Source organism: Athene noctua, chromosome 11 (genome assembly GCF_965140245.1).
Source record: "Athene noctua chromosome 11, bAthNoc1.hap1.1, whole genome shotgun sequence".
In the NCBI taxonomy this organism is placed as follows: Eukaryota; Metazoa; Chordata; class Aves; order Strigiformes; family Strigidae; genus Athene; species Athene noctua.
The window spans coordinates 7826387-7852078 of NC_134047.1; the positions used below are offsets into that span (position 1 = coordinate 7826387).

At 34.8% G+C, this 25692-nt stretch overlaps 1 protein-coding gene across 2 annotated transcripts in view; it reads left to right on the forward strand.

Moving 5' to 3' along the window:
• The window catches only part of STAG2 (STAG2 cohesin complex component), an 81194-nt gene that overhangs the window by 46248 nt on the left and 9254 nt on the right, over window positions 1-25692 (forward strand). For both annotated transcript variants that reach the window (XM_074915612.1, XM_074915613.1), the window contains exons 6-26: window positions 124-200; window positions 1778-1982; window positions 4265-4416; window positions 6484-6557; window positions 6671-6794; window positions 7915-8013; window positions 8111-8190; window positions 8698-8805; window positions 9642-9753; window positions 10381-10498; window positions 11227-11330; window positions 12205-12297; window positions 12480-12569; window positions 13658-13861; window positions 15364-15434; window positions 15848-15935; window positions 16039-16119; window positions 19256-19348; window positions 21872-22046; window positions 22447-22586; window positions 23720-23821. In XM_074915612.1, the coding sequence (XP_074771713.1) occupies window positions 124-200; window positions 1778-1982; window positions 4265-4416; window positions 6484-6557; window positions 6671-6794; window positions 7915-8013; window positions 8111-8190; window positions 8698-8805; window positions 9642-9753; window positions 10381-10498; window positions 11227-11330; window positions 12205-12297; window positions 12480-12569; window positions 13658-13861; window positions 15364-15434; window positions 15848-15935; window positions 16039-16119; window positions 19256-19348; window positions 21872-22046; window positions 22447-22586; window positions 23720-23821 (2390 nt within the window). The remainder of the gene's footprint in view (window positions 1-123; window positions 201-1777; window positions 1983-4264; window positions 4417-6483; window positions 6558-6670; window positions 6795-7914; window positions 8014-8110; window positions 8191-8697; window positions 8806-9641; window positions 9754-10380; window positions 10499-11226; window positions 11331-12204; window positions 12298-12479; window positions 12570-13657; window positions 13862-15363; window positions 15435-15847; window positions 15936-16038; window positions 16120-19255; window positions 19349-21871; window positions 22047-22446; window positions 22587-23719; window positions 23822-25692) is intronic.

A 25692-nucleotide genomic window follows, 5' to 3' on the forward strand; every position in this document is an offset into this window, starting at 1 on the left:
ATACATGTATAATCTGTAGGTGAGCTGAAAATTGCTAATTTTTATATTGTTGCAGTACTCATGTCATCTGCCATCTACCTCTTTCATACTAAAAGTGCCAATAATCTAATATCTAAATTGTAGGAGTCGTTACAGCAGAGATGTTCCGACATATGCAAAATTCTGAAATAATCCGAAAAATGACTGAAGAATTTGATGAGGTAATTTAATGAAGTTCTGATAATGCATTGATATTAACTTTTTATTTTACCTGTCCTAATCTTACTGGATCACGTTGCTAAAGGTTTCTTTCATGGGTAAGGTCAGCTGCAAAATGACAGGACTTTTATGAATGAAAAGATAGAACTCCCTTATTTCAAAGAACTTGTAAGACTAGGAAGTAAGCTCTGCATGTATGTAACTTGTTTTATTAATGGTTTAAGAAATTAGTATTGGCTTTCAGTTTTTGAATAGTGGGAACTCCTACTACTGTGGGGCTGTGTGGGATGTCTCCCTGTTCCTGCTGTGTATGTAAGGCCTTTAAGTCTTCAGCTTTTAAAATGATTGCTAAATTTATTTCTGTTCATTCATTAATCTACAAATTGTGGGGATTTGAATTTCATTATTCTCCAGTTGAAGACTAACACTTTGCCGTTTATGGGTTTATAACTTTTTTTCCTCTAAATTGTCACTTTCTGTTCCACTGAGTGTTGAGGTAAATGAGATGCATTGGGTTTTTTGGGTTGGGTTTTTTTTGGTGTGTGGTTTTTTTGAGAGTTACTCCTTTCCATCTGTGTTCCAGAAAACGTAAAGGTAGCTTTAAAACCTCCTCCCAAAACTTGTCTAATATGGAAGTAATTTTCTCCTGCCCCATTAAAATCAATTCTAAATACTTGAATTATCTCAATGCATAAACAGAGTTAAGTACTTTTAAGGCAATAATGTATGAAATTTATAATGCTTTGTCTGGGACTGTTTGGGGGATTTTGTTGTTGTTGTTGTTTTTTTTTTTTTTTTGGTTGTTTTTTTTTTGTTTTGTTTGTTTGTTTTTGTTGTTGTTGTTGTTTTTTAATTTTATTATTATTACTATGTTATGCTCACTCTTTCTTGTAAGAGAATTCCAGTTAACAACTGTCAGATTTCTAATCCCTTTTCATGGTTACCTTCTCTGTCTTCAACTTGTATTGTTGTTTATCTTTTTAAAGGAGTTGATCACAGCAGCACTAATACAAGTGTTTGTTAATTTTTTTTTCCTGGGCATTTTACCATTATTTGTAAAGGTTCCCAAATCAGGAGAGGAACACACATTTGTTATATTCAAGGTTTTCATAGCAGGTCATTTTATTACTTAAGGAATTTTCAGTCTGATATGTCAGCATCTCCCTGTCAACTTTGTTATGGTCCTGAACTGTGTGTTCCTAAACATGCCAACTGTTCATCTGATGGTTCTTTTGTTCTAGTGTAACCTGAAGCAGATTTGTAAGGGATATGAATTTTTTAAATTTTTAAAATTTATTTTTACTTTTAGATTTTTTTATGGGGTAGGACAGAAAGAAGAAATCAGTAGTTAGTATATCTGGTTATGTGGGTTTTTTGAGGTAGGACTTGTAGAATGTTGCCTCTGCATATGATAAGCCTGAGCTGCAAAGTAGGTGTGTATTTGTGGAATCAGGTTCTTCTGATGTATTATTTTTATGGCATCAGAGATACTGGCTTTAAAGTTGTACCCACCTCTTTTTAATCTTAATAAAATAATTTTTAAGATTTTTGAAAATGTTTTCTGTTTTGTTTTTAATAGGATAGTGGAGATTACCCGCTAACTATGGCTGGTCCCCAGTGGAAGAAGTTCAAATCCAGTTTTTGTGAGTTCATTGGAGTACTCGTCCGACAATGTCAATATAGCATCATATATGATGAATATATGATGGATACTGTCATTTCACTGCTTACGGGGCTGTCAGACTCACAAGTCAGAGCATTTCGGCACACTAGTACACTGGCAGGTCAGTGAATTATTTTTTATCTGTGTATTACTTCCATTTTATGTTTTGTGTTGCACAGGAAAGAATTGTTCTGGTTGAACTTGGTATTTGACATTCAGCTCGTGTTTTGTTGCGTGATAGCTTTTGTCTAATGCAGCTTGTTTTTGTACAGCTTTCTTGTCTTCATAGGTTTTTCATTACTGAAAACAGCATTATTTTAAAGCATTCTGTACCAGCTGTATAGTACTTCATTTTTGTTAGCTTCAACTATAGTTAACAGTAGAAAAAGTAAATATAAGGAAACTTTTCAGTTGGTTCTGCAAGTTTGTCTGTGGTCATCGTAAGGCTGTAGGTTATCTTTTTAACCTCAGATGCAGTTGAACCTGTTTATGCTCTGCGCTAAGTCCAACAGGAGTCAGATTGGATGCAATTTTTGCTACAAATATCAATTGTACTGAATATTGAGACCATGACACAATGTAATTGAAACTACCATTTCCATTCATTGCGTTAGCAGTAATTTTAAAGAATGATTCATCAGTGATACAGCCACTAAATTTCTGTATAAAGTAATTGTTCTTGTTTACATGATTGATTGTTTCTTTCCCAATCCATTAAATTTTGAAGAAATCCTTATGAGTTTAAGTATGGAGTGTTTTAAATAAATACATCATTATACTTTATATGGACAGAGGATAAGCTTTTTGAATAAGGAAGTCCTAAACCTGTGTTGATTGATGAAGAAGGGTCTCAGATGGCACTGTGCAGCAGTCCACTTATGTAAGACTTATTATAGCAATTTTAGCAATTATAGCAATTTTCACCTGAACAAGGTGAATTTAGACTGTACGTGAAACTGAGTTTTTACCACACTGGAAACAGTTCTTGTTAGCTTCACTGGTTAACATTAGCTTTACTGGAACTGGCTGATATACAGCTAGCTTCAGTTCTGACTATCTGATCAGTTTTTCTGTTTCATCGATCATCTCTCTTGAATATACTTTAGCACACTGTGCATCAGACTACTGCTGTGAGACTCCCACTAGCCAAGGCATTTATTACAGAGAGAGGAACAAAACCTTTTATTTCAGGAGAATATACCAGTTTTTGCTCTGTCGTCATTTTCACTGTTGCACCATATGACTAACATAACTTTCAGTTCTTAAAAACCAAGTTCTTGTAGTTTTTTAAACATTTGAGTTGTGCCTGCATAGAAGTTGCAGAAGTTGCGTGTGAATTTCATCACACAAACCAATTTTTATCAGTAGTCTGTTTACATTTGTTCACATCAGTAGTCGGTTCAGTTGATTTTGTGTAATTACTTAACGCATTTCATGTGAGATTATATTCTTGAAGATTGTGTTTTATACAGGATAGAGACAGCCAACAAAATACTTGTATCCATATTTACTGTTACTTAGAGTAATTTTGGCTTCTATGGTTAGCTCAGACTTGTTGTTTTTGTCTTGATATCCTTGGAGATCACTGTGTGTGATGATATTTCAATGTATCTGCATGTCTTTATGCCTTGCTCATCAACTTTATGCTAGTGATACACGCTTAATAATGTCCTGTGTATGCTCTGCCAATGCAAGCCCTTTCATGCCTCCTTGTTACAAAAGTTCCTAAGAAAATCACCTCCTGGTTTCTGCAATCATACATATCTATGTGCACCCTTTTTTAAAAAGGTTACTTCAGAAATAGAAGCACGCAAAAAATCCCACCCAAGTGTATTTTACATTTTTGTCGGTTCTCTGGCTTCTAATTGGCTAATGTCCTTTCTCTGCATCTGCAAATAAAGGAATATTTAAAGAAAACTGCCTCTCATAAAAATTGAGGGAAAAAGAATGCTGTGACATGATGGTGTTGGTTGTCTAAGACATCTCTTTTTTGAAGAAAGAAACTTCTTGTATGTTTGAGGTTGAATGATTTGGTAATATCAGTTTACTAACTGATTTTAATAGTGGACTCCTTTTAATATTTCCTGTGCTATGTTTATAAATCTTATGTTCCACCTTCATTTTGGGGGAGAAGCGTATCCCATATCTCAGTTCAATAATAATGTTTACAGTGTTAAAAAACTGACAAAGAACAAAACGTCAGTGTTTTATCTGTTGTGTTGATAAGTAATGATCCTGTGCTTAGTCAGTGCTAAAGTTTGCATATCAAGAAATTTACAGTGAATATATTTTCATAAATACAGAAAGTATTGACAGAAGGGGATGGGTCAAGATTTTAGTTTATCATTTTTCTTCGATCAGGTAACCTTTTAAATAATCTTTATTCTTTTCACTTTTTTGTAGCCATGAAGCTGATGACTGCTTTAGTGAATGTGGCATTAAATCTTAGTATCAACATGGACAATACACAACGGCAGTATGAAGCAGAACGAAATAAAATAATCGGAAAACGAGCTAATGACAGGCTGGAACTCTTACTGCAGAAAAGAAAGGAGGTTAGTGCAACTGTCTGTAGCTGGTGTCATTTATCAACACTCATGCTATGCACAATATCATTCCGTAATTTGATTTTTTTGTAAAGGTAGTTATAGTCCTGTTTCATTCTTTAAGTTGTTTATGTTTAATGTTTGAAAAACTTAATTACTCTGAAGGTGCTTCTTACTGTCTGGTTTTCTGTAAGAGATAAATGTAGACTTAAAAAATTTTCAGACAGTGCTGTCTTAGTAAAGTTATTAAAAAGAGACTGCAATCAGTAATAGATATTTTTTTGTTGTATTTCTTGACTAATTTTCTAAAGTGAGCTCAAATATGTAATAAAAGTTACCATACACTGACTGTTTTTGTCTTGTAGAGAAGAACACCAAGATCTTGGGGCAAAATAGCGTTCATATGATGTCAATACTGATCTCAGTAGAAAGTGTGATTAAAGGCTTTAGATAAGGTTTTTTCTTCTACAGAGAATGCTATCAAAATTGAAAATGCAGTCTATTTGTATTTTCTTTCTTTTTGTGTAAAAGAGACTTGCTGATTCATTGCTGACAGTGCTGTCTTGTTGAAAGCCCCAATTCATTCATGTTTAAGTTTTAATTTTCTGGGGAAACTAGTGTTTGGTTTTGGTTTTTGGTTTAGATACTAGAAATAAGTTTCTCCTGATCAAAGGAGTTGAACTTTCTCTTCAACTTTTGTGCCGCTACCTGTTAACCTTTTTACTTTACTTGACAATTCAGTTTAACAACTTTGTCTTCTGTTCATCTCACAAAGATCTTGCCATTTGAGATTGATCCCTTAAACACCCATTAAATGTAATTGTGCAGGATGAGTCCTATTATAAGTAATACATAGTTATACAGAAAAGGCAGTGATGTGAGAATCAAGATTTTTCCCAGTCTCAGTTGCTCTTATCTATATTGCCTTTTAGGATTTTTTTGCTAGCTTTTCTAGTTTTGGTTTTTGATTTTTCTGGTTTTCTCATAATAAATGAAAGTAATATTTGAAGTAACATTCAGTTGTTTGTTTGATCTCAGGTTTTGTTTCATTACAACCTTGTCCAGTACTAAAATTATTAATTGATTCTTTCAAGATGTCTTTTGTTTTAATAGTTTGGATTTTTCACCTCCTTTTTCTACTTCAGAGGCTACTGTGGGCAAGTGTTAGATTTAGGCCCAGAACATGTCAAATGTTTTGCTTTGTTAAGCAAAACATTTGACTTCCTCAGTCCTTGACTATTCTCATTAATGTCTTAATTTGTTCTATCTTTATAGTTCAAACTGAAAAAAGAATATGCTTATCTGTTGATAATAGTTAGTTATTTCAAATCTTCTAACTGACTTTCTAGAACTTTCAAAGCAAATACAATTTTCTGTGTTAAAATATTGCATGTGTCACTTTTCAACTGATTTGCACGTCTTGCACTTGTTACTGAGAGTGGTTTTGTCTCCGGTTTTGTCTCCCCCATTATTTTTCAGCTCCATATTCTTAAAGTAATTTTTTCTGCAATATCTTACTCAGTTTCTGCATATTTCTCTTCATAATTAAGTGATGGCTAAGGAGGGAAGAGGTATTCAAAAGAGAGTATATGCTGCTCACACAGCAATTTGCAAAGTTGTTCATCTGTATCTTGTCTGTTTAGATTATAAATTCTTTAGTGTACAGAAAAGACTCCTTGTAATGCAGTTCACATGATTTGGGTATTGTTCTAATAGTACATGTACATAAAAACATAGTAAGCATTAAAAATGGAACTGAATATTAGGCTTTAAAAGTTACTAGAAACTTAAATCAAATTTTCTTGCAAATAACTGGTTTCTGCAAGCTCCTTCTTAAGATGTCTCTTACAGTTGAACAGTTTTCCAGTGGTCAGAATTACGAAATTTTGTATGCTGTGGTAGATACAATTCCTTAAATAATAGAATACTGAACTGTGAAACAGATTTGTAGATATTTCAGGAAAGGATTTAATGGCTACACTTGCAATTGTTAATTTAGTTTGTCTAACATCAGCACCATCTGATGTGACTGTGAAAGTGTTGCTCATTGTTTATGTACTCTTTTCACTCTTTCAGCTTCAGGAAAATCAAGATGAAATAGAAAACATGATGAATGCAATATTTAAAGGTGTTTTTGTGCATAGATACCGGTAAGTTTCTCTTAGTAAGTAATTTGTAGCTTCATTAATTTATTTTGGAAGCTGGTGAAAATTATTTCTAATTATTCATCTGTTTGATTCTGTTGTCCCACTTCTCTCCATAGAGATGCAATTGCTGAAATAAGAGCTATCTGTATTGAAGAGATTGGAATATGGATGAAGATGTACAGTGATGCCTTTCTCAATGACAGCTACTTAAAATATGTAGGGTGGACTATGCATGATAAGGTAAGCTGCGCTGCAGAAACGGAGCAGAATCATGAAGCATAACTCCACGTTTTTGATGATTGATCTTGCCAGACTAAGTTCTGATTTTGTAACTGGTTTGATTGGTCACTGCTTTTCTTACCACTCAGAAGCACTGGCATTTCAACATACATATAAAATAGACTTGAATCTTTTGAATATTTTAGAGAATATACATAGATTTTTAAGGAACTGTGATTTGTAAGGAATTTTTTTTTTCTGTTTATTGCAGTACAGTCTTCTACTTTATAATACTTAACTATTGTGCATTTCACATGGAGTAATCCACTCCATAGCTTAACAGTTTCTTTGTTTTGCCAAGTTAAGAAACTTGTTAGCATTCTCAGCTAGCTGTTAAAAGCATGGGAAAAGTCCCCCTTTATGCTGATGAATGCCTCAAGCTGTTACTTATCAGCTACCAGCTAGAGATTATTCTCTGCTTGGAGTGGTCAACAGATAGAGTTTACAAATAACTCCTTGATTCATTGTTGAGTCTGCACTTGTCAGAGTTCTTGCATTGGAGACTTCCAGTTATCAAATTTGAAGTGAAACAAATGAGGAATGCTCATGCATGCTGTGCTGTTCATGGGTTTGGTATCAGAAAACCCACTAACCACTGGCAGTGGGGTGATGATAAACTGTGTGAAGTCAGCTGGCCTAGACTTCTGAAAAGTATTTCTGTATCTATGCCTTTGAACATGTTCTCTGCTAAAGTATATCTTGTACTTTTGGAGGAATATTTCTCTCTGTATCTACATGGTAATTCTAATCTAGCAAGAGATGGTTGTTAATGCTATAGATGTTGCCAGTTTTAAGTGAAAGGAAACACATAGAATTCTACTTAGCATTTAAAATACATCTTTAAACAATGAAACAAGTGTATTCTGACTAACATACTAACTTCAGTAAGACACTGAGGTTTGGGGGGGAGTTTGGTTTTTTTTTTCCCTTTGTTGCCTTCTTACAAAGGCATATTCTTGACAACACTTAATCTTTGATTTTGAATTAATTCAGACTGCAAAAGAAACTTTTCTTGTATGATTTGAAGATTGCGTCTGTATTCTATACTTGACTTTTAATCCAGTTCTTAATTTTATTTTAGCAAGGAGAAGTAAGACTCAAATGCCTAACTGCTTTGCAAGGGCTTTACTATAATAAAGAGCTTAATTCCAAATTGGAACTCTTCACCAGTCGATTCAAGGTTAGTGTAATTTCTTATTCTTAAGTATGTATGAAATTTTTTTTAAGTTGTATTACACTTCTTTCTTCTTTGAAAATACTTTCTTTTGTGTTCTTAGGATAGAATTGTGTCTATGACTCTTGACAAAGAATATGATGTTGCAGTCCAAGCAATAAAATTACTCACTCTTGTTTTACAGTAAGTACCTGTATATCTCCTTATCTAACATACAACAAATATGAAAACTTTAAAAGTATTTCTCATACCTGTGGGTTATGACAGCAGCTTGACAGAATTCAGATAATCCAAAGTCTAGAGAAACATCTATGCATTTTGGAATTTCAAAAGTAATCCGGCTAGAACAATGCTGTTACTAACCTACCACAATTAAGTAAGTGTAAACGCTAGAAACTTAGAATTCAGCCTCCCTAATTTGAAGCTATTGTAAAATATTTGAAGAAATATAGGCTGTATTGCACATCACATAGTAGTTAAACTTTTGAGCATAACCTTACATCAACCACTCACACTTTATCATTAATTTTTGTTCAGGAACACTTTAGAAGTAAACTGTTTTGTTTTGGGTTTCAGGTTGATAAATTGAAGGAAAAGGTTTAGATTCTCCTTAATTTCCATGTCCCTCATTAGAGATCGTACTCTATTGACTCACACTCTTTTCTTTCTTCTTCCAATCCCCACCCCTAGGAGTAGTGAAGAAGTTCTAACTGCAGAAGACTGTGAAAATGTCTACCATCTGGTTTATTCAGCTCATCGGCCAGTAGCAGTTGCCGCAGGGGAATTTCTTTATAAAAAGTAAGATGGAGAAATTATAGGTAACTTCTTGTTTCTGTAGATTTTAGTGTGTGTGTTAATACTATGGTTCTCATTAGTTTTAATTTAGCAAAGGAAAACTGGATAATGAAGTGGCCCTAAGAAATAACTTACAGAAAATTTAACACTGCTGTAGGTTTTGAACTGTTGTAGTTTTTCTGAATGGGAAATAGAGAGTAATTCTGAAGGCTGTGCTTTAAAAGCATGTATCAGGGAATATAATAAAAACATTCCTCTGCCTTCTCTTTTCCCATCCTTCTTGTGTTCTGTAAAACATTTTAAAATGTTCATGTAGTTTGTTACCTAAAACTTGTGCTTGCATCATAACAAGTATCTTCTCATTTGTAGTTCCCACCCACCAGAGTTGGCTCATATTCATAAAGTATTTTTCTATTTAACAAAAAAAAAAAATCTAACACCTATATCAGGTGTGTAGGGAAAGAAAATAGTTTCCTTCTAATACTTTTCAGACCTTCTTCCAGTATTTCTTTGTTGCTGTGAAGTCTCATGTGGGGAGGTTCAGAAAATGTAGTTTGAAGGAGGAGCATGGGACCTCAAGCACCTGCTATTATCACTGATGTTTGTAAAGTATTTTGTTCTAATTATACATTCCACTGGAAACAGTCAGTGAAATACTAACTCAGCAGATATGAAATTGTTCAAATGATAATTGTCCCAAATTACTTCCTTTCAAAATAAAATGTGGTGTCAGGCAGCAAGCTATTAAGTGTGTATCTGTAAAAAACCAGTATCTTGCTATGAATTGACTAGCAATGGCAATGAAGAAGAAACTTGTCCTGAAATAATACCTCTTTTAGGCTTTTCAGCCGCAGAGATCCTGAAGATGATGGAATGCTTAAAAGGAGGGGAAGACAAAGTCCGAACGCTAATCTTGTGAAGACATTAGTGTTTTTCTTTTTGGAAAGTGAAGTAAGTTGAGTTTAAGGGATATTCTTGGTTTTGTGGTGTGTGGTTTTGGTTTGGTTTGGTTTTTGTTTTCTTCTTGGGATTTTTGTGTGTGTGTTTTTGTTTTTTGGTTTTTTTTTGGGGTTTTTTTTTGTGTGTGGCTTTTTTTTGTTTGTTTTAATTATTTTTTTAAATTTATTGTTATTTTTCCTTTCCCCACTCACTGGTTAGTAACCACGAATCTGTCCTGGTTTTCCTATTATTTGAGCAACCTGGAGGGTCAAAAGACTATTTTGTATGTTTGTTTGAAGGGTCTGTCCAGTACAGTGTTCAGACAGGCTATGACTCTGACAAATACTGTCATTCTTCATCCTAATATGTAGGTGGAAGGAAATGGGGATTTACGAGATTTATAAGGGGGAAGGGGAAAAAAAAACCCAAAGCAGCAACACCCCACTCTCCTATCCCCCAAGCTGGGGAAGAGAGACTTCTGTTGAACCAGAGAGCTTGCAAAATTTTCTTTTTTTTTTTTTTTTTTTTTTTTTTTGCCACAAACAGGAGCTAAGCAAGAAAAATACCTTGTATCATAGAAAGTTCTGTAATAAACTTTATTGCTGATAAAGAAAAATACTTAATATGTTCTCATTTTAGTTGCATGAACATGCTGCTTATCTTGTGGACAGCATGTGGGACTGTGCAACAGACCTCTTGAAGGACTGGGAATGTATGAACAGTCTTCTGTTGGAGGAGCCTCTCAATGGAGAAGAACGTAAGAGATTTCTGTAGATCATTCTTTATATTGCCGTGTAGTTTCTGTTAGTTGTGATTTATAAGGAAATAAGATGATTACATTGAGTCCCCATATATTCTCTATTTTTACATGACTGGAATAAATCACTAATACTAATTATAAAATGTGAGGAAGAATAGAAAGAGGTCACTTCTGGTTTGGAAATAAGACACAGAAGAACAGTGGTGGGAAGAACAGAGGGAGAAGAGAGGGAATAAGCATGCAATGTCCAGATTCCCTGTTGTTCCAGAGGTTCAGACTGCATTTCTGGCGTTAGAGAAACGAAGTTGCTTGTGAAACTGGTTCATGTATTGTTAAAACTATCCTATGGAGAAATACTGTAATTTCTTTTAATGACAGTAAAACCAAACTCCATGGCATAATTTTGTAATTCATAGGCCCCAGTATATGGACCTCTGAAAAATGAAAAGGAACTAAAATGATTATAAAACTTTGTATTTGTTTCATCCGGTTCTGTGACTCATCCAGTGATATTCCCTCAATTTTAAATATTTTTCATGTCTTGTTTTATAAAGTGTTTATCTTCTCTGTCCCCTGTGCCACTCCCACCCCTGGAAATGAGCTATTGACCTAAATGCTTTTCTTTTTTCCTTTAAAAATATAAACATATCTTGATCCTTAGATACTAATAGTTGTGGAAAATGAAAAATAAAGCTGTGTATTAACATCTGTTTCTTAAATTTCAGCCTTAACGGATAGACAGGAAAGCGCACTGATTGAGATAATGCTTTGTACAATTCGGCAAGCAGCTGAATGTCATCCCCCTGTGGGAAGAGGAACAGGCAAAAGGGTAGGAAGCAAAAAGCTACTCCTCTAGAGATGTGGGAATGGCTATGTGGGGACAGTGTGGGAAGAAGGAAAAGGTTGTAGGCTATTGCTGCTGAAGGACTGAATTCAGAAATTCAGTTTCGATCTCCACAGCCTCCAGTATCTGACTGCTGTGGCTAGTTCACTTTTTCTGGACTTCAGCACATGCTTAGTACTGTTTGGGCTACTGCATTTGTTTTTATACTATTAGAGGTAATACAAAATTGATTTTGAAAGAAGTGTTGGTTGGAAAGGAGAACAAAAATCAATGTCTGGGAAAGCTAAAACTATTTTCAATTTGAAAGAGCAAAGTGAGGGAAGGGAATATACTTCATAGTCTCTCTGGAAGGAGCAGAGTCCACCAATTGGCTTTTCTCTGATGATACGGAGTTTAGGCAGCCCTCTTTTTACTGGGGCATTAAGAAGGGAAGGGAACTTGCTTTCAGGACTGGTCCAGCTTTTGGTAAGAAACCCGTTTAAGTACAGATTGAAAACTTTTATGAATATCAGATTGACATATGGTTTGATGAAATACCATTAAAAAATTAGAGTAAGCTGAAAGGTTTGCTGTTCTTTCATTGTCAAGAAAAGCATTATGATCATGGTATTTGTTGCAGTGAAGGTAAACCTTTGTCACTTATATTTTCAAGGTCATCTTAATAGTATTAGTAACTTCGAATTGCATTCTTTGAGTGCAGAATGGTTGGGTTGGAGTTTGGGTTTGGTTTTATTTTTTTACATTGATACTTTACTGTGATATTAGAAGGTCTTTGTAGATAATTGTCATTTCGTTAGTGACAATGAAACTTTGCACTAGAACTTTTAGTTGTAAAATCCTCACATTACCAATATTTTAGGTGCTGACAGCAAAGGAAAAGAAAACTCAGTTGGATGATAGGACAAAAATTACTGAACTTTTTGCAGTGGCACTTCCTCAGTTGCTAGCAAAGGTAGGTTTAATTCCATTTCTTGCTGATGAACTGTTGTTGAAATGTTAACAAGTAATTAACTGTATGGCTTTCACAGGTCTTCATTGTATCTTACTAGTCTTTTGTGATATTTGATTGTTCTATAATGAATTGTGTTGTCCAAGACTTTCTCATTTAAACTTTTTTCCTTGTCAATTTTACAGTATTCTGTAGATGCAGAAAAAGTCACCAACTTATTGCAGTTGCCACAGTATTTTGATTTGGAAATTTACACAACAGGGCGATTAGAAAAGGTAAGGTAACATTCAGTAACACTTAACATAAAAGGAGAAAAACCAGAATTTAGGCTAAGTTACTGGAATTTCGGTCGCCATTGTAGGTGTGGGTTTTTTTGTGAAAGTGAGACCTTATTTATCATGACTTCTATTGAGAATGAGAGTTGGACTTCAGAGCTGTGACTAGCTGCTGGTTTTTGGAGATAGTGAAAGTTGGAGTTTCTAAGGCCTGCCTGGTGAGTTTTAACAGAGAATCTTGCCAGTTAGATGAGCTTTATGGAAGAGCCTTTATTATGATCATGTTTGAAGTATGCTGCCTGACAGATAAAGCCTGTAGAAAGAGCTTGATGAGTTTTCTGATCACTGAAACTAATAAATTACCATCTTCCTTGCATGAAAAAGGGGAAAACTATCAGATCACAAATTAGATAGTTACTGCTCTTGTTTTATCTGCTACGGTGATGAATTTGGTGTAGGCTGTTCTCATCTCTTTTCTCCTTCTCAGATGCACTATTCTGTTGTATTGTGAAGCAAGTAACTGGAAATTATTAGGGTCAAAAGAATCATTCATTAGGGTCAAAAGAATAATAAAATATTTAGTTGACAGCATAGCCTAGCAGTGACAGAGCAGCAGTGAGCAACTCTGGGTTGAGGAGAAACATACACAAACAACTGAAGTTGGTTTCAGTGCCAACACTTGAGTGTTATGAAACTAAATCTTCAATTTTACAGCTTTTAAGACCACGTATAAATGCTTGTGTGAGTGGGAGATAAAGGCTTCTGTGTTGTTCAGTTGTCATTGCAAATTTGAGTGTTAGGTAAAACCATATCGACAATTGCAAATTTTTAATAACTTTAAAAAATGGATTGAGTCTTTAGCCTTTGACAAGCTCCTATTTAATTTTTGCTAAATAGGTTTTTAATCTACTCAAAAGCTTCAGCATCTCTCTGGAAGTGTTTCGTGTTCTGTATCATAGTTACAAAAGTAATAAATTTAATTTATTTTTAAAAATTCCTTAATGTTTATTAAAAATATGTACCTGCGTGTGTGTCTGTATATATGTATGAATGCTTTTTTTTTCCCCCATGCTTCATCTTTCTTGTAGCATTTGGATGCCTTACTGCGACAAATCCGAGACATTGTGGAGAAGCACACAGATATAGATGTTTTGGAAGCCTGTTCAAAAACATACCACGCTCTCTGTAATGAAGAATTCACAATATTTAACAGGGTTGACATTGCAAGAAGTCAGTTAATAGATGAATTGGCAGACAAGTTTAATCGACTTCTTGAAGACTTCCTGCAAGAGGTATTATACAAGATCAACTTTAATGTACAAGATGAACTTTTCCTGCCCTTGTAAATATTTCCAGTATGTTTTTCTACCTTCCTGTGCAAGTCAGTGAGTTAGGGATAGGCACTTCCCTCTGACTTTCAAAACTGTTAAGTCAAGCACAATAATGTAACAGTGCTGTGATTACATGAACTCCAGCTGTTCTTTTATAGTAGGACAGTGAATCTTCGGGGAATTTGAGTTGAGGTAAACTGAAATTACATGAGCTTTTCACCTTTAGGTTTTGAAGCTCATGTTTTTGAGAGATGTTAGGATTCTCCTCAGATGTACTAGTGTTTTTAGTCTTGCCTGTGATTGCATGTTGCTGTTGTTAAATACCAGAATCTCTAGAAAACACTCCCCCTCCCTTTCTGAAGGCAAGCAGATGCAGTTTAATAGTTTAAAAATCACATTGTTCCCACACTGTGCTAATCTGAAGAGTGAGAATTTTCTGATCCAGTATTTAACTTCACTATGTGGGTTCTCTGACATTCAGACAAAACTTGTTTCTCCTCCTCCTCATCTGTGATAAGGAGCATGGGAAGTGTCTTTGACAACATCATTCTCCACACTTCTCCTCAGATGCAGATTTATTTATCAAGCTTTGCTCCTTTTCCTCTTGCTTATTGTCCTGATCTAGACCTCCCCTCTAGAAACCCTAGACACACATGGACTATGTAAGAAGTGTGCCTGGTAATCCGTTTATTTCTCCCTTTGTCAGAAAAAGAAAGAATGAGAGGTAAAGCAATGAAATGAATGTCAAGACAGTTGGCTTGAAGGAAAATGGCAAATGCTCTAGCAGAAATGTTGAAATCCATAGTGCTTTGATAAGGTTGTGCAACTACGAACAGTGAAACACATTGGACTTGCAGTATCTCTGATACACTGAGGAGGAGTTTCTGTGACCTTAGATAGTTTATCCTATGTACTTAAATAGATACTTTTGGGGACCTTTCCTTTTTACTCTTTTTCTTTCTCCAAATGTAAGTTTGTCAGAACTTGTAGGAAGATTAGAACAAAATATTTCCCTTACCTCTCTCAAAGACTTTTTTCTGTGATTAAAGTAAGATTGAGGTACTGACCTGTGGCCCATCTAGTCCAGTATCTATTGTCTGACAGTGGCCTCTGCTGGATTCTTCAGAGAAAATTGAAGCACCTACATAATACATTGTATTCTGCTATCCTAGACTTTTTTCTTCTTTTTTCCTTCTCTCTCCTTTCCGCCCCCCTCCCTTATTTCTCACTGTGCTTCTGCTTCTAAACATGAGCTGATACCTTCTCTCTCAAACTCTTTTAACTCTTCTAAAAACAAATGTCATAGATAAATAATTCAGATGCAGTTCTCTCTTTTTTTGGTGGTTGTTTGGGCAGGGGTGAAGTTTTTGGGTTCAGTGGTTTGTTGGGTTTTTTAATCTTAAATTCCCTAGATTGCCTAGCATACATTGCTTGGGATATTTTACTATATGATTATTAAATAGGGGGAGGAGCCTGATGAAGATGATGCATATCAAGTCTTGTCAACACTGAAGAGAATCACTGCTTTTCACAAGTGAGTAGGCTTCTGCAAACATCTGTTGGGGTTTGGGGCGTGTGGGTGTTTCTCTTAATTTGATATCCCTTAAGATTTTAATGCAATTGGAGGTTTTTTTAATTTAGTGGGAATGACCGAGAGTTGTGCAGAACATGATGCATTTTGAATACATGAAGAAATATATACAAAACTGAAATCTGGGGGTTTTTTGCTTTGGGGTTTTTTTGTGTGTGTTCAGTTTGGGTTTTTTTTTGTGTGTGTGTTGTTGAGAGTGCTTTATGTTGGGGTTTTGGGGGTGGCATTTGTGAGGGATTTGTTTGCTTATTTATTTATTAGTTTTCAGACCAGTTAAACTTTAGTACATGTTAACATCGAATTGCAGAAATGATGTTAGTTAAATTACATCTTTGCTACATTTCTAATGCTTCCAGTGCTCATGACCTATCAAGATGGGATTTGTTTGGCTGCAACTACAAGTTATTGAAAACTGGCATTGAAAATGGAGACATGCCAGAACAGGTCTGTAGTTAAAATGTGTTCTTCAGGTACAACAATAAATAGCTTTTATTGCTGTCTTTTATTGGTCTTTGTCATCTAATGCGTTTTTTTCTTTTGATTTCAGATTGTTATTCATGCACTGCAGTGTACTCATTATGTAATTCTTTGGCAGCTAGCAAAAATTACTGAAAGCAGTTCCACAAAGGTATGCATTGTTCCAGTTGTATTAGTAAATAAACATTTGTACATGCTTGCAGTATCATCAAGCGGGAACTGCAATGGAATAACTAAGACTAAGATTATTTTTTTTATTTTTTTTTTTAATACCAATACCTGCCTAAATCTGCTTTTCTAATAAGTTCTTCAGAAGTCATAGTTTCAGTAGTGGAATGCTTGACTTTTAAACCTAAATTGTTATGGTTTTATTATTTATATGTCAATATTGTGTTTGATTTAACAGATTTTTAAAGTAATTGTAGCAAATACATGCAATACCTTTATTAGTCTGGCACAGTGACAATGATAAGGAGGGCTAGAATACCAGTTACAAAAAAAAAAAAAAAAGTATAGTCAGTCTTACTATTCTCAAGTAGTGGGTTTGAATTTGCAAACTGAAGTATTAGTTACAAAGTCTGTGAGATAAAAGAATTTGCACACTGTTGTAGTACTCTGCAACATACTGAGCAATAACACTTTGCTCTTCATCAGTCTTCTAAATGTGTTGTTAAATAAAGACATGGAAAGATTAAGATAAATTTCAAACTTTCACAGGGAATAATGGAGAGCCTGTTCTGGTTCTATGTATAGTAATCTTGAAGGGCAAAGCTCTGGCAAATGTCAGCTTTCTAATTTCACTTCTTAAAAAATCTTGGAGGAAGGATTAAGGTTTCTTGTATCAACTCGACAGCATTGCTTGAAGAGGGTGATTAGGTGGTTGGCTCTGTGAACAGTCTAATGAAAGATGGTTTTTGAAAGGCTAGACAATTTAGAATGGAGTTTGTAAGCGGTGAAGTATTTTGATTTTTTTAAAAAAACCTCAAAATTATAAACACACTTTTTCTGGAAGCCTTCTCCTGTAAGAAGGGTACAAGTTGTGCTCTTTTGCTGGAAATTTATGCTGGAGTTGCACTTCATTGTTGGAGTTACTGATAACACATCCTTTATTTATGTCAGAAGAAATAAGTAAAGTATTCAGTTTTTTTAAACACTTTGATTGCCATACTTAGAATTAATTTAAGAAAAAGAAGTTGTAAGCATCTGTCATAATTTACTAGAGAGAAAACAAGGAGAATTCATGGCATTAATAATTTATAATCAATAATTAGTATCAGTAGTCCGTCATTGCAGTAAACTTATAATTTGAGGATGTATAAATTTTTTTTCTTTTTTATTTTAGGGTGTGGTAGTATGAGCTCCTGGCACATACAGGAGTGGAGAAGCATGCTATGTAACTTGTACTAATGTTTTTTTATAACAGAACACCTTTGAGATAATGGTGGTTTTAAATTTTTATTTCATTTTTTCCTATCATGTTAAGACTTCATTAGTCCAATGAATAATTGTGGCCTTACTAATTCAGTAATTACAATCTGAAGATGCCTTAAATAAACGTGAACTTCTTCATTATTGGCTGGCTAGCAAGTTTGCCACCTAGGTTTTAATGGCTTTTAACATTTCCAAAATCAAAAATAACAGATAAGATCTGGATACATAGACTGTTGAGAACCACTCATGTGAGGGAAAGATTTGGAGGCTTTGTTAGCTTATTCTTTAAAGGATAAACAGCAGTCTTTAATTTTTTGTAATAGCGATTAAACCTTTATCACAAGCCTCACAGCAGAAACTGAGCCAAATACTGAAAAGTTAGGTTAGAAATTAAGATTACCTTAGCTATTTTGCAGTAAAATGTAATTTTTAATACTTTCAGCAGGAATAAAAAGAACTTATTTGAAAAGCAGTCCTTTATTGGGACTATTTTCAGCTCCTGTATAATAAAATTCGGTAAATTAAAGCTTTCCTAAGTTTAATTTCTGAACTGCAACTATTTTATTATATTTAATTGCTTGACTGCTGCCACATCTACCAGGTACTATACGTAAGTTCCATTGATTTCTGTTTAATGTCAATGGAACATAACAGCAAAGTTGAAGTACAGACCAGAAGTGACAGAAAAATACTGTGCCTAAAGATTTTGTTTGGGTTTTGGGTTTTTTTTTGATCTGTGACAAAATTAACTGCGAACTACATGCTGTTTGTGAACAGGTTGGCTAAGTATGGGAACAAGCTTCATAATATAGACTGCTAACAAAAGACTATGTAAATAGTTTGATTTTTATTAAAATTTAAATGAATAATTCTGTATGAAGGAAAGAAAATATTCCCATCTAATTTTCTTAACATCAGTGTAGTAATCTGAATGGTAAATGTTGAGAGAAAAGGTTTACATAGTGAAGGTGTTGTAAAAAATAATACACTTAGTCAAGAGGCAGCTATTGCTTTTGTGATTCCTGTTGAGATTTATTGACATGTTGTACCAGTGCATTACCTGCTTTCTTGGAGAGACTTGCTTTGATTTAGATTGTATGGACAGTTTTTAAACTTCTCAGGGGTATTTCTTCTTTGTTGGGAGGGATGCTGGTTACAAAGTTGATCTTTTGTAATGACTTCCTTGGTTCTACATGTGCTAGAATCACATGATTGAGTAACACCAACTATGCCACACATGTGGACGGTATTTGTACCATTTTGATACTTCATTGGCTCAATGATCTACTTTTCTGGAAGTTATTGCAACACTTGCAAGGCTACTTTTTAAATTTCTTTTTTTTCCAATGGAAAAGGGGAGGAAAACACTGACTCTCATCTGACATTTTACTTTATCCCCAAGCAGTAAGTTAAAAAAATGAAATAAAATACTATGTAGCCTTGTCTGTTTTAGTTAGAAACAGCTATCTAATCTATCCTCTAGGTTGAAAATACAGATATTTTAAAGAAAAAATGCTTCATGCTCTGGGTTGTTTGGGGTTTTTTTGGTGTGTTTGGCTTGGTTTTCTTTTTAGGGGGTGGGGTGGGGGTTTTTATTACTATGTTTTTAAAAAATAACTTCACTGTTTTCATCCCAGCTTCCATTTCTTTTTGTGGTACATAGAATGACAAAATTGAGAAAGTTGCTGCTTGCTATTTTTATTTGTAATAGTAATTCTTAAATAATGCAGTGAACTTGAATGTTACGACTACGTACGAGGTCTGTGGTGGATAGCTCTGTGAAAACACATACACTAAATGTGACTATAAAATTGAAAATCGAGCAAAACTGTTACATGAAATCCTTCTCTTTAAAGGAGGATCTTCTACGTCTAAAGAAGCAGATGAGAGTATTCTGTCAAATCTGCCAACACTACCTGACCAATGTAAACACTGCTGTTAAGGAACAGGTTAGTGACCGTTGTTTATTCTTGTAGTCTCCTAATATTGTACTTATAAAGCAGTTGAAAAGTTCCTCTTCCTAATATTTGTAGCACTTAGGTGGGAGTGTGGTGTGTCTTGGATGTTTTGGCTGAATGCTCTTGGAGTGTGAATACATACTGTACTTGTATTCTTGCCTTTAGATAATTTAGGTAGGATTTCAGAATCAATTTAAACTGGATTCTTTCTAGTAATTTTAGGCAGCATAAACTTCTGTTCAAAGGGGGGTTTTGTTTCTTTACACAATGACTGGGTAGGCACAGTGTACAAGCCTTCTGGTTTGTAAGTTTGGGGGGAGAGTTCCATTTCAAAGCTCTTGCTTACCATGTAGTAAGCACACACACCTCTGGTAGAGCCAATTGTGGATTCACAGACTCTGAGCTGAAAGAGCTAGGAATAGCTATTTAAAAGAGAGAAACTATTCTTTTTTTTTAGTTCTGTCTTTGAATGCTTTTATGTTCCTGCATTTGTACTATGATATGTATGTGCCCATCCACTCAAGAACTGTGAAAACAACTTTCCTCCTCTTGCTGTAAGCCTGTGACGACACACAGGGGCAACTTCTCTGTCTGTTCCCCTTCACCATGATGCTGCATACAGAATATATATTCCTCAGTTCTTCAGAGTCCCAGGATTTTTGGGATCTCTGAATGAGGAAAATATAAGAATGGGTACTTAACATGAGTGTGTGTGTGTGTTTATGCATGCACACATATACACCTAGGGGATTTTATTGCTGGGAAGTGGTGTGTCTTTTTTGTGGTCACTCTTAGGTACGCTCAAACACTGGTCAGTTGTTAACAGTATTGTTTAGAGATATTTGGAGACCGTTCTAGCAAATGGTTGGAAGCTTCAACAATGACATACTTCTCAGAAAAGATAGAAGCAGTTTTCACTTCACCGGTTTTACAGTTAGTCCCTCATATAGTTATTATTTGTTGGGGGAGAGTTTTAGCTGGAACTATGGTCTTGGTAGACATAAAATATGTAGGTATTCAGTCCATGCAAGTAGTGCCTGACATTTCAGGCAGGAGATGAAAATCCTGACTTTTTTGAAGAAAAATGCAGGGATGAAGGTTTTGGGTTGTGGGAGCTTTTTTTGTTTACCTGTTTTTAAAATTTTTCTTTTGTGTCAGAAAGAATTTAATTAATCTTGGGAAGTACTTGTCTTGATTTTTGAGGGTAACAGGGTCAAAGGAAAAGGTTAAACTGTAGGGGCCAAGTCTGTGGTCAAATAGTTCCCTAGCCAGGAGACTCACAGGAGTTTCAGGTTCCAGTGAAGAGCAGGGGTTACTGATAGCAGGATTAATTCTAAATAAATGCCTTAACAACCTTCAGAATGCTAAAATGAAAAAAACCTGAAATATCTCTCTATGAGGGAAGGACCAAACTATCTTCTGGGTACACTTTTTAATTAAACAAATAAACACCAGGAGCTGTTTTGCTGCTAAAGGTAATAATAGCATGGCTGACCTTGAAGTTGAAAATCTGGTCCACTGAGTCCCACAGCTGCAGCTTTTGATACTTGCTATAACAAGAATACTGGAACTGTACTGGAACTGAACAGGCAATGTTCTATGTTGGAGAGCTATCTAGTGTCAGAATCACAAGGTGCATGGTGAAGTGCAAGTAACAAAAATTACTGAAGTTCTGAGTAGGTCTCTTTAAAAGGCTATATAACTCTTAGGTGAATGCTGTAGAAACTAGAAGTTACTTGGTCACATAGGGTACAGTAGTCATGGTTCTGCTTTCCTTCTCTAATGTCATGAAAGGTTAAAAGGGACTTTAGAGTAGTGTATATATTTTTGTAACCAGAAAGTTAGCAATACTTGCCTTGAGAAGTTAGAGAACAGATCTGTTTGTCAAAATGGAAGTACTTAAGAGATCAAAGGGATGAGGTGCAGCACTACACAGTATGTTGCCTTGGTCTGTTAGTTTGAAGAATGTCAGTCTAGGTACTGATACATTTGAACTTTCCAGGGAGGTGAAGCACAAACGTTTAAATCTGGTGTCAGATGTGCAACTTAGCCAGCAAAATGAAGAGGTGGTTACTTTTTTGGAAGCAAGACATAAAGGGATTGAATGAGCTCATCTGTTAGATGTTTTACAAATGTGATTGAAACAATTTTAGAAAAAGAAAAGTCTTAAAGGAGGTTATACTATGGATGGTATCTACAGAGTTCTCTAGTGACCTAATGTAGCATCTGTTGGGCAGAATTTGGGAGTTTGAGCCTCCTCATGTTTTAATCTCACAGTGTTTTGATGTTTAGTTGGCTTTATCTGTGCAGTGTTTTTCTTTGGAGACTAGTCTTCTTACAGCAACCTCCTGTAAGAAACTATGCATGTTTTGACTTCCAGTTGGCCTGTGTAGTTGTTTAGGACTTAAGTGGCTTGGGTACAACATTGGGCTCCAAGAAATTTAAGTGGAAATACATTATTCTAAATAAAATGCAGTTTCCAAACAAGTATTTACTAAGGTTTCCTTTTAATAGGCTTTCACAATTCTGTGTGATGTGTTGATGATCTTCAGTCATCAGATTATGACAGGAGGACGTGACATGTTGGAGCCACTTGTTTACACTCCTGATTCTTCATTACAATCTGAACTACTCAGTTTTATTTTAGATCATGTCTTCATTGATCAGGATGATGATAACAATAGTGCAGGTTTGTACAAAACTTCTGTTTCCTTTATATTATTTACCTTCTAACTAATATATTTATTTGCCTGTCTTTTTTTGGGGGGTGAGGGAGTGTGTGTGGGGTTTTTTTTTTGGCATTGAGAGGTGTGCATGGACACAGAGGTAGATTTGTCCCTTAAATTAAAGCATATTATGTTTTGGGGACATGTAGGATAATCGTGGTGAAGGTTTGGTTTAATAGGCACAAATATATATGTGTCTGTATCAGGAAAAGAGACTTGTCATTGGGCAATAAAGTGCACTGCTGTCAGAATTGAAATTTGATTTTCTGATTCCTGACCATTAGCGCACATCACTTTTATTTATAAATGCTTCTATATGAAGTATGTAAACCCGACAGTTTTCATGTTCTGAACTCTTTCTAGATGGACAGCAGGATGATGAAGCTAGCAAAATTGAAGCATTGCACAAAAGAAGAAATCTGCTTGCAGCTTTCTGTAAACTCATTGTATATACTGTGGTGGAAATGAATACAGCTGCAGACATTTTCAAGCAATATATGAAGGTATGTCTGAAGCCTTGCAGTGACACTTGATAATAGTCTACAGTAGTTGTGGATTTTTAATTTTTTTTTTTTTTTTTTTTTTTTTTTTACTTTACCAGATAACTGATTCAAAATGTGAATAACTCAGAACTCCAGAGTTGGTAGTTTGTAGGTCTTTAAAGTTCTTTTTCTGTAAGAAGGGAAAAAGTGACTGAAATGAGTTTCACAGTTCCAGTGTGTGGGTAGCAGGGAGGGAGGAAAGAAACATAATAATTATTTTTACATTGTTTCTAATTTATTTTCTTATCCTGATTGATGGTATATTTTTAATTCAGTTATTAGTTTAGCAGGCCTTTTGAGAATCTTCTCACAAAGATCAACTCCATGTCTAGCCTCACCAAATAATTTCAGCTTAAACTTTGTCAAATAGAAAAAAAAATGCAGCCCCTACCCCATCTTTATACCTGTTTCTATCTTACTTAAATATAAAGACACCTTCTTGGCTTCTGGGATTCACAGCTGCACAGTAGTATGAGTTCTCATTTTGTGAACATGATAGAACTTTGCTCCTTGGTGATTACCTTAAAAAAATTTAGAATTTGGGCAGCCTGCTTTGTTCTGAGTGCCCTACATATATTTTGAATCTCTTAAGGAACTAATTAGGACTTTATTGAACCTGAAATACTTAAAGAACTGAACAAGCAACTGTCTTCATTGGAAAAATTATATCTATGATGCTATATCTAAGTGCTTCCTGTCAGCAGAGAAAATAGAAGACTCTGCACCAGACTTACAGGAGTTACTAAAAACATGAGATGCTAATTTTACACCCTGAAGGGGTGAACACATGTCATTAACAAATGTGTCATGGCCTTGAAAATAAATAGGTCATCCTGCCTCTAAAGTAATACTAATGACAAGAATGAAAAGAAGTGGATATACTCTTTCTGATTTGAGGTTTTGGGGTTTTTTATAATTTTTGAGGTGTTTTAGAATATAATTTTGATAATGTAATAATGAACTTGTTTTTTCCTTTTGAAGTGTTCAAAATTTTTTTTAAATTAGCAAATCCTAAATGGTGTTTTCTGAAGAATTCAGTAAATGTGATGTTTTAAACTGAAATAAAAAGTTAACTTTTTTTTTATTTTTCATAGTATTACAATGACTATGGTGATATTATTAAAGAAACGATGAGTAAAACAAGACAAATAGACAAAATCCAGTGTGCTAAAACGCTTATTCTTAGCTTGCAGCAGGTAAGAATGATTTACAATACTTTTGTGCATGAAATCCGATAGTGTAGACTACATCCTGTTGTTTAATATCTAGTGTGAGGTATTAATGAAAAAATTTTTATGGAAAGTAGGGATAAATAGATCTAAATGGAAACATCTTTTCTGCAACAATTTGAAAAAATGCCACAAGTCTTTCTATACTTAACTAGTATTGTGCTACAAAAAGTGTGAGAGGCTGATAAATGTAACTCTGTGATACCTTCTTAACTCTAAAACAATAGTTTGTCACATATTCAGAAGTGTGTTGTGAAACTACTAGTTTGTTTATTCATGAACAGATAAACAAGGGAAAACACTTCCTGCCTGTGTGGTGGGGGGTTGTTTTTTTGTTTGTGGGGAGTTTTTTTTGTTTTTGTTTTGCTTTGGTTTTTTTTTGTTGTTGGATTTTTTGTGTTTTGGGGATTTTTTTAAACAATTCTGAGAAGTAATGGGAAGTTTTAGTAATTCAGTATTTCTTAATGTTTGGTAGGGGCTTCACCCATCTTTGAAATTAAAACATGATTTAATGCTCTCTTCAGTAAATGAGCTTGTTTGTGTGGAGACCTGATGAATTCAGTCGAGGTCAGAGTCGGATTCATCTGCTCACATGAACCATCTGCATGAATTTTATTTACAGAGTCAGAACTATAAAGCCATATCTCTGCAAACCACTGTAATCCAACATAGATCTCTGCTATTGTTGAAAGGAAAAATGTACCCCAATTTGTCCTCTCTCTTCCCTGCACCTTTTTTTTCTGACTAGAGGTCATAGAGCCAAATAGTGGATATATATCTAGATATTGATCCTGGTTGAGAACTAACCAGAAGTCCTTAATGAAGGCCCTAAGCTGGTTTATCTGTATGGATATTGCCAATACAAGGGAGGATGAGGCCTTTTCTTTTGATAGCAGCATGGTTTTACCTGGTGGAACTGCAACATAAAATATGCAGCAAAATGCTCCTACAGTTTTTGCTGACTTTTCACCAGAGTTCACAAATTTTTGTGCTGTTGGGTAAACGATATCCTTATTAGTCTTTTCTGTCTCATGAATAACCAGCCCCTTATGTTTTAAAGGGCAGACAGAGGAAGTGAATGCAGTAAGTACAATTACACACATAATGGGGAAACAGTTACACAATCCTACTATGGCAATAAGAATAGTAACATGAGGTGACTCAAGTATTCTAAAACAAACAAAAAAACCCCATATGTAAAGTTAAACATGTAACTAGCAATTTTTCCAGGAAAACTTCTTAAAAAAGAAACTAACAGGAGAAGAAAGGGAAGAAGTGATAGTGGATAAAAGGAATAACTAAGCTGCAGTGAGCTGTACAACACAAAAGTATGCAATTATGGGGCAAATTGTATCTATAAATGAAAAGTTAATGTTTATAGCATGAGCATGTCTGGTTTCAGTTTATTCTGCTTTATATGAGAGAGTGAAGGGTGAATGTGTTGGACAAAATTAGAAAACAATAGAAAAACAGACTGTTGAAGAGCATTACAGTCAAATTCAGTAGGATGAAAAAAGGATTAAGCAAAGACTAAAGTTCAGAGTGTTCAGCTTTGCCAGCTATTGATGAATAGTGAAAAGTCTGATCCTCAGTTGCAGAGTTTCTGCTGTCTTTGGCAACTTCCTTGAAGATACATTTCCAGGAATTTCTTCATTGTACTTACATTTTTGAAAAGATATTAAAAAAAAAAAAAAAGAATTAGGAAGTAGTAGTTCGACAAACTGTAATAGTAAAGACCAGGTGAGAATTTACCACATTTATTTATTTTCAGTTAGTGTATCACTAATTAGCAGGGAATCCTACTAATTTTTAGTATTCTCAACTCTAGAACACCTCAT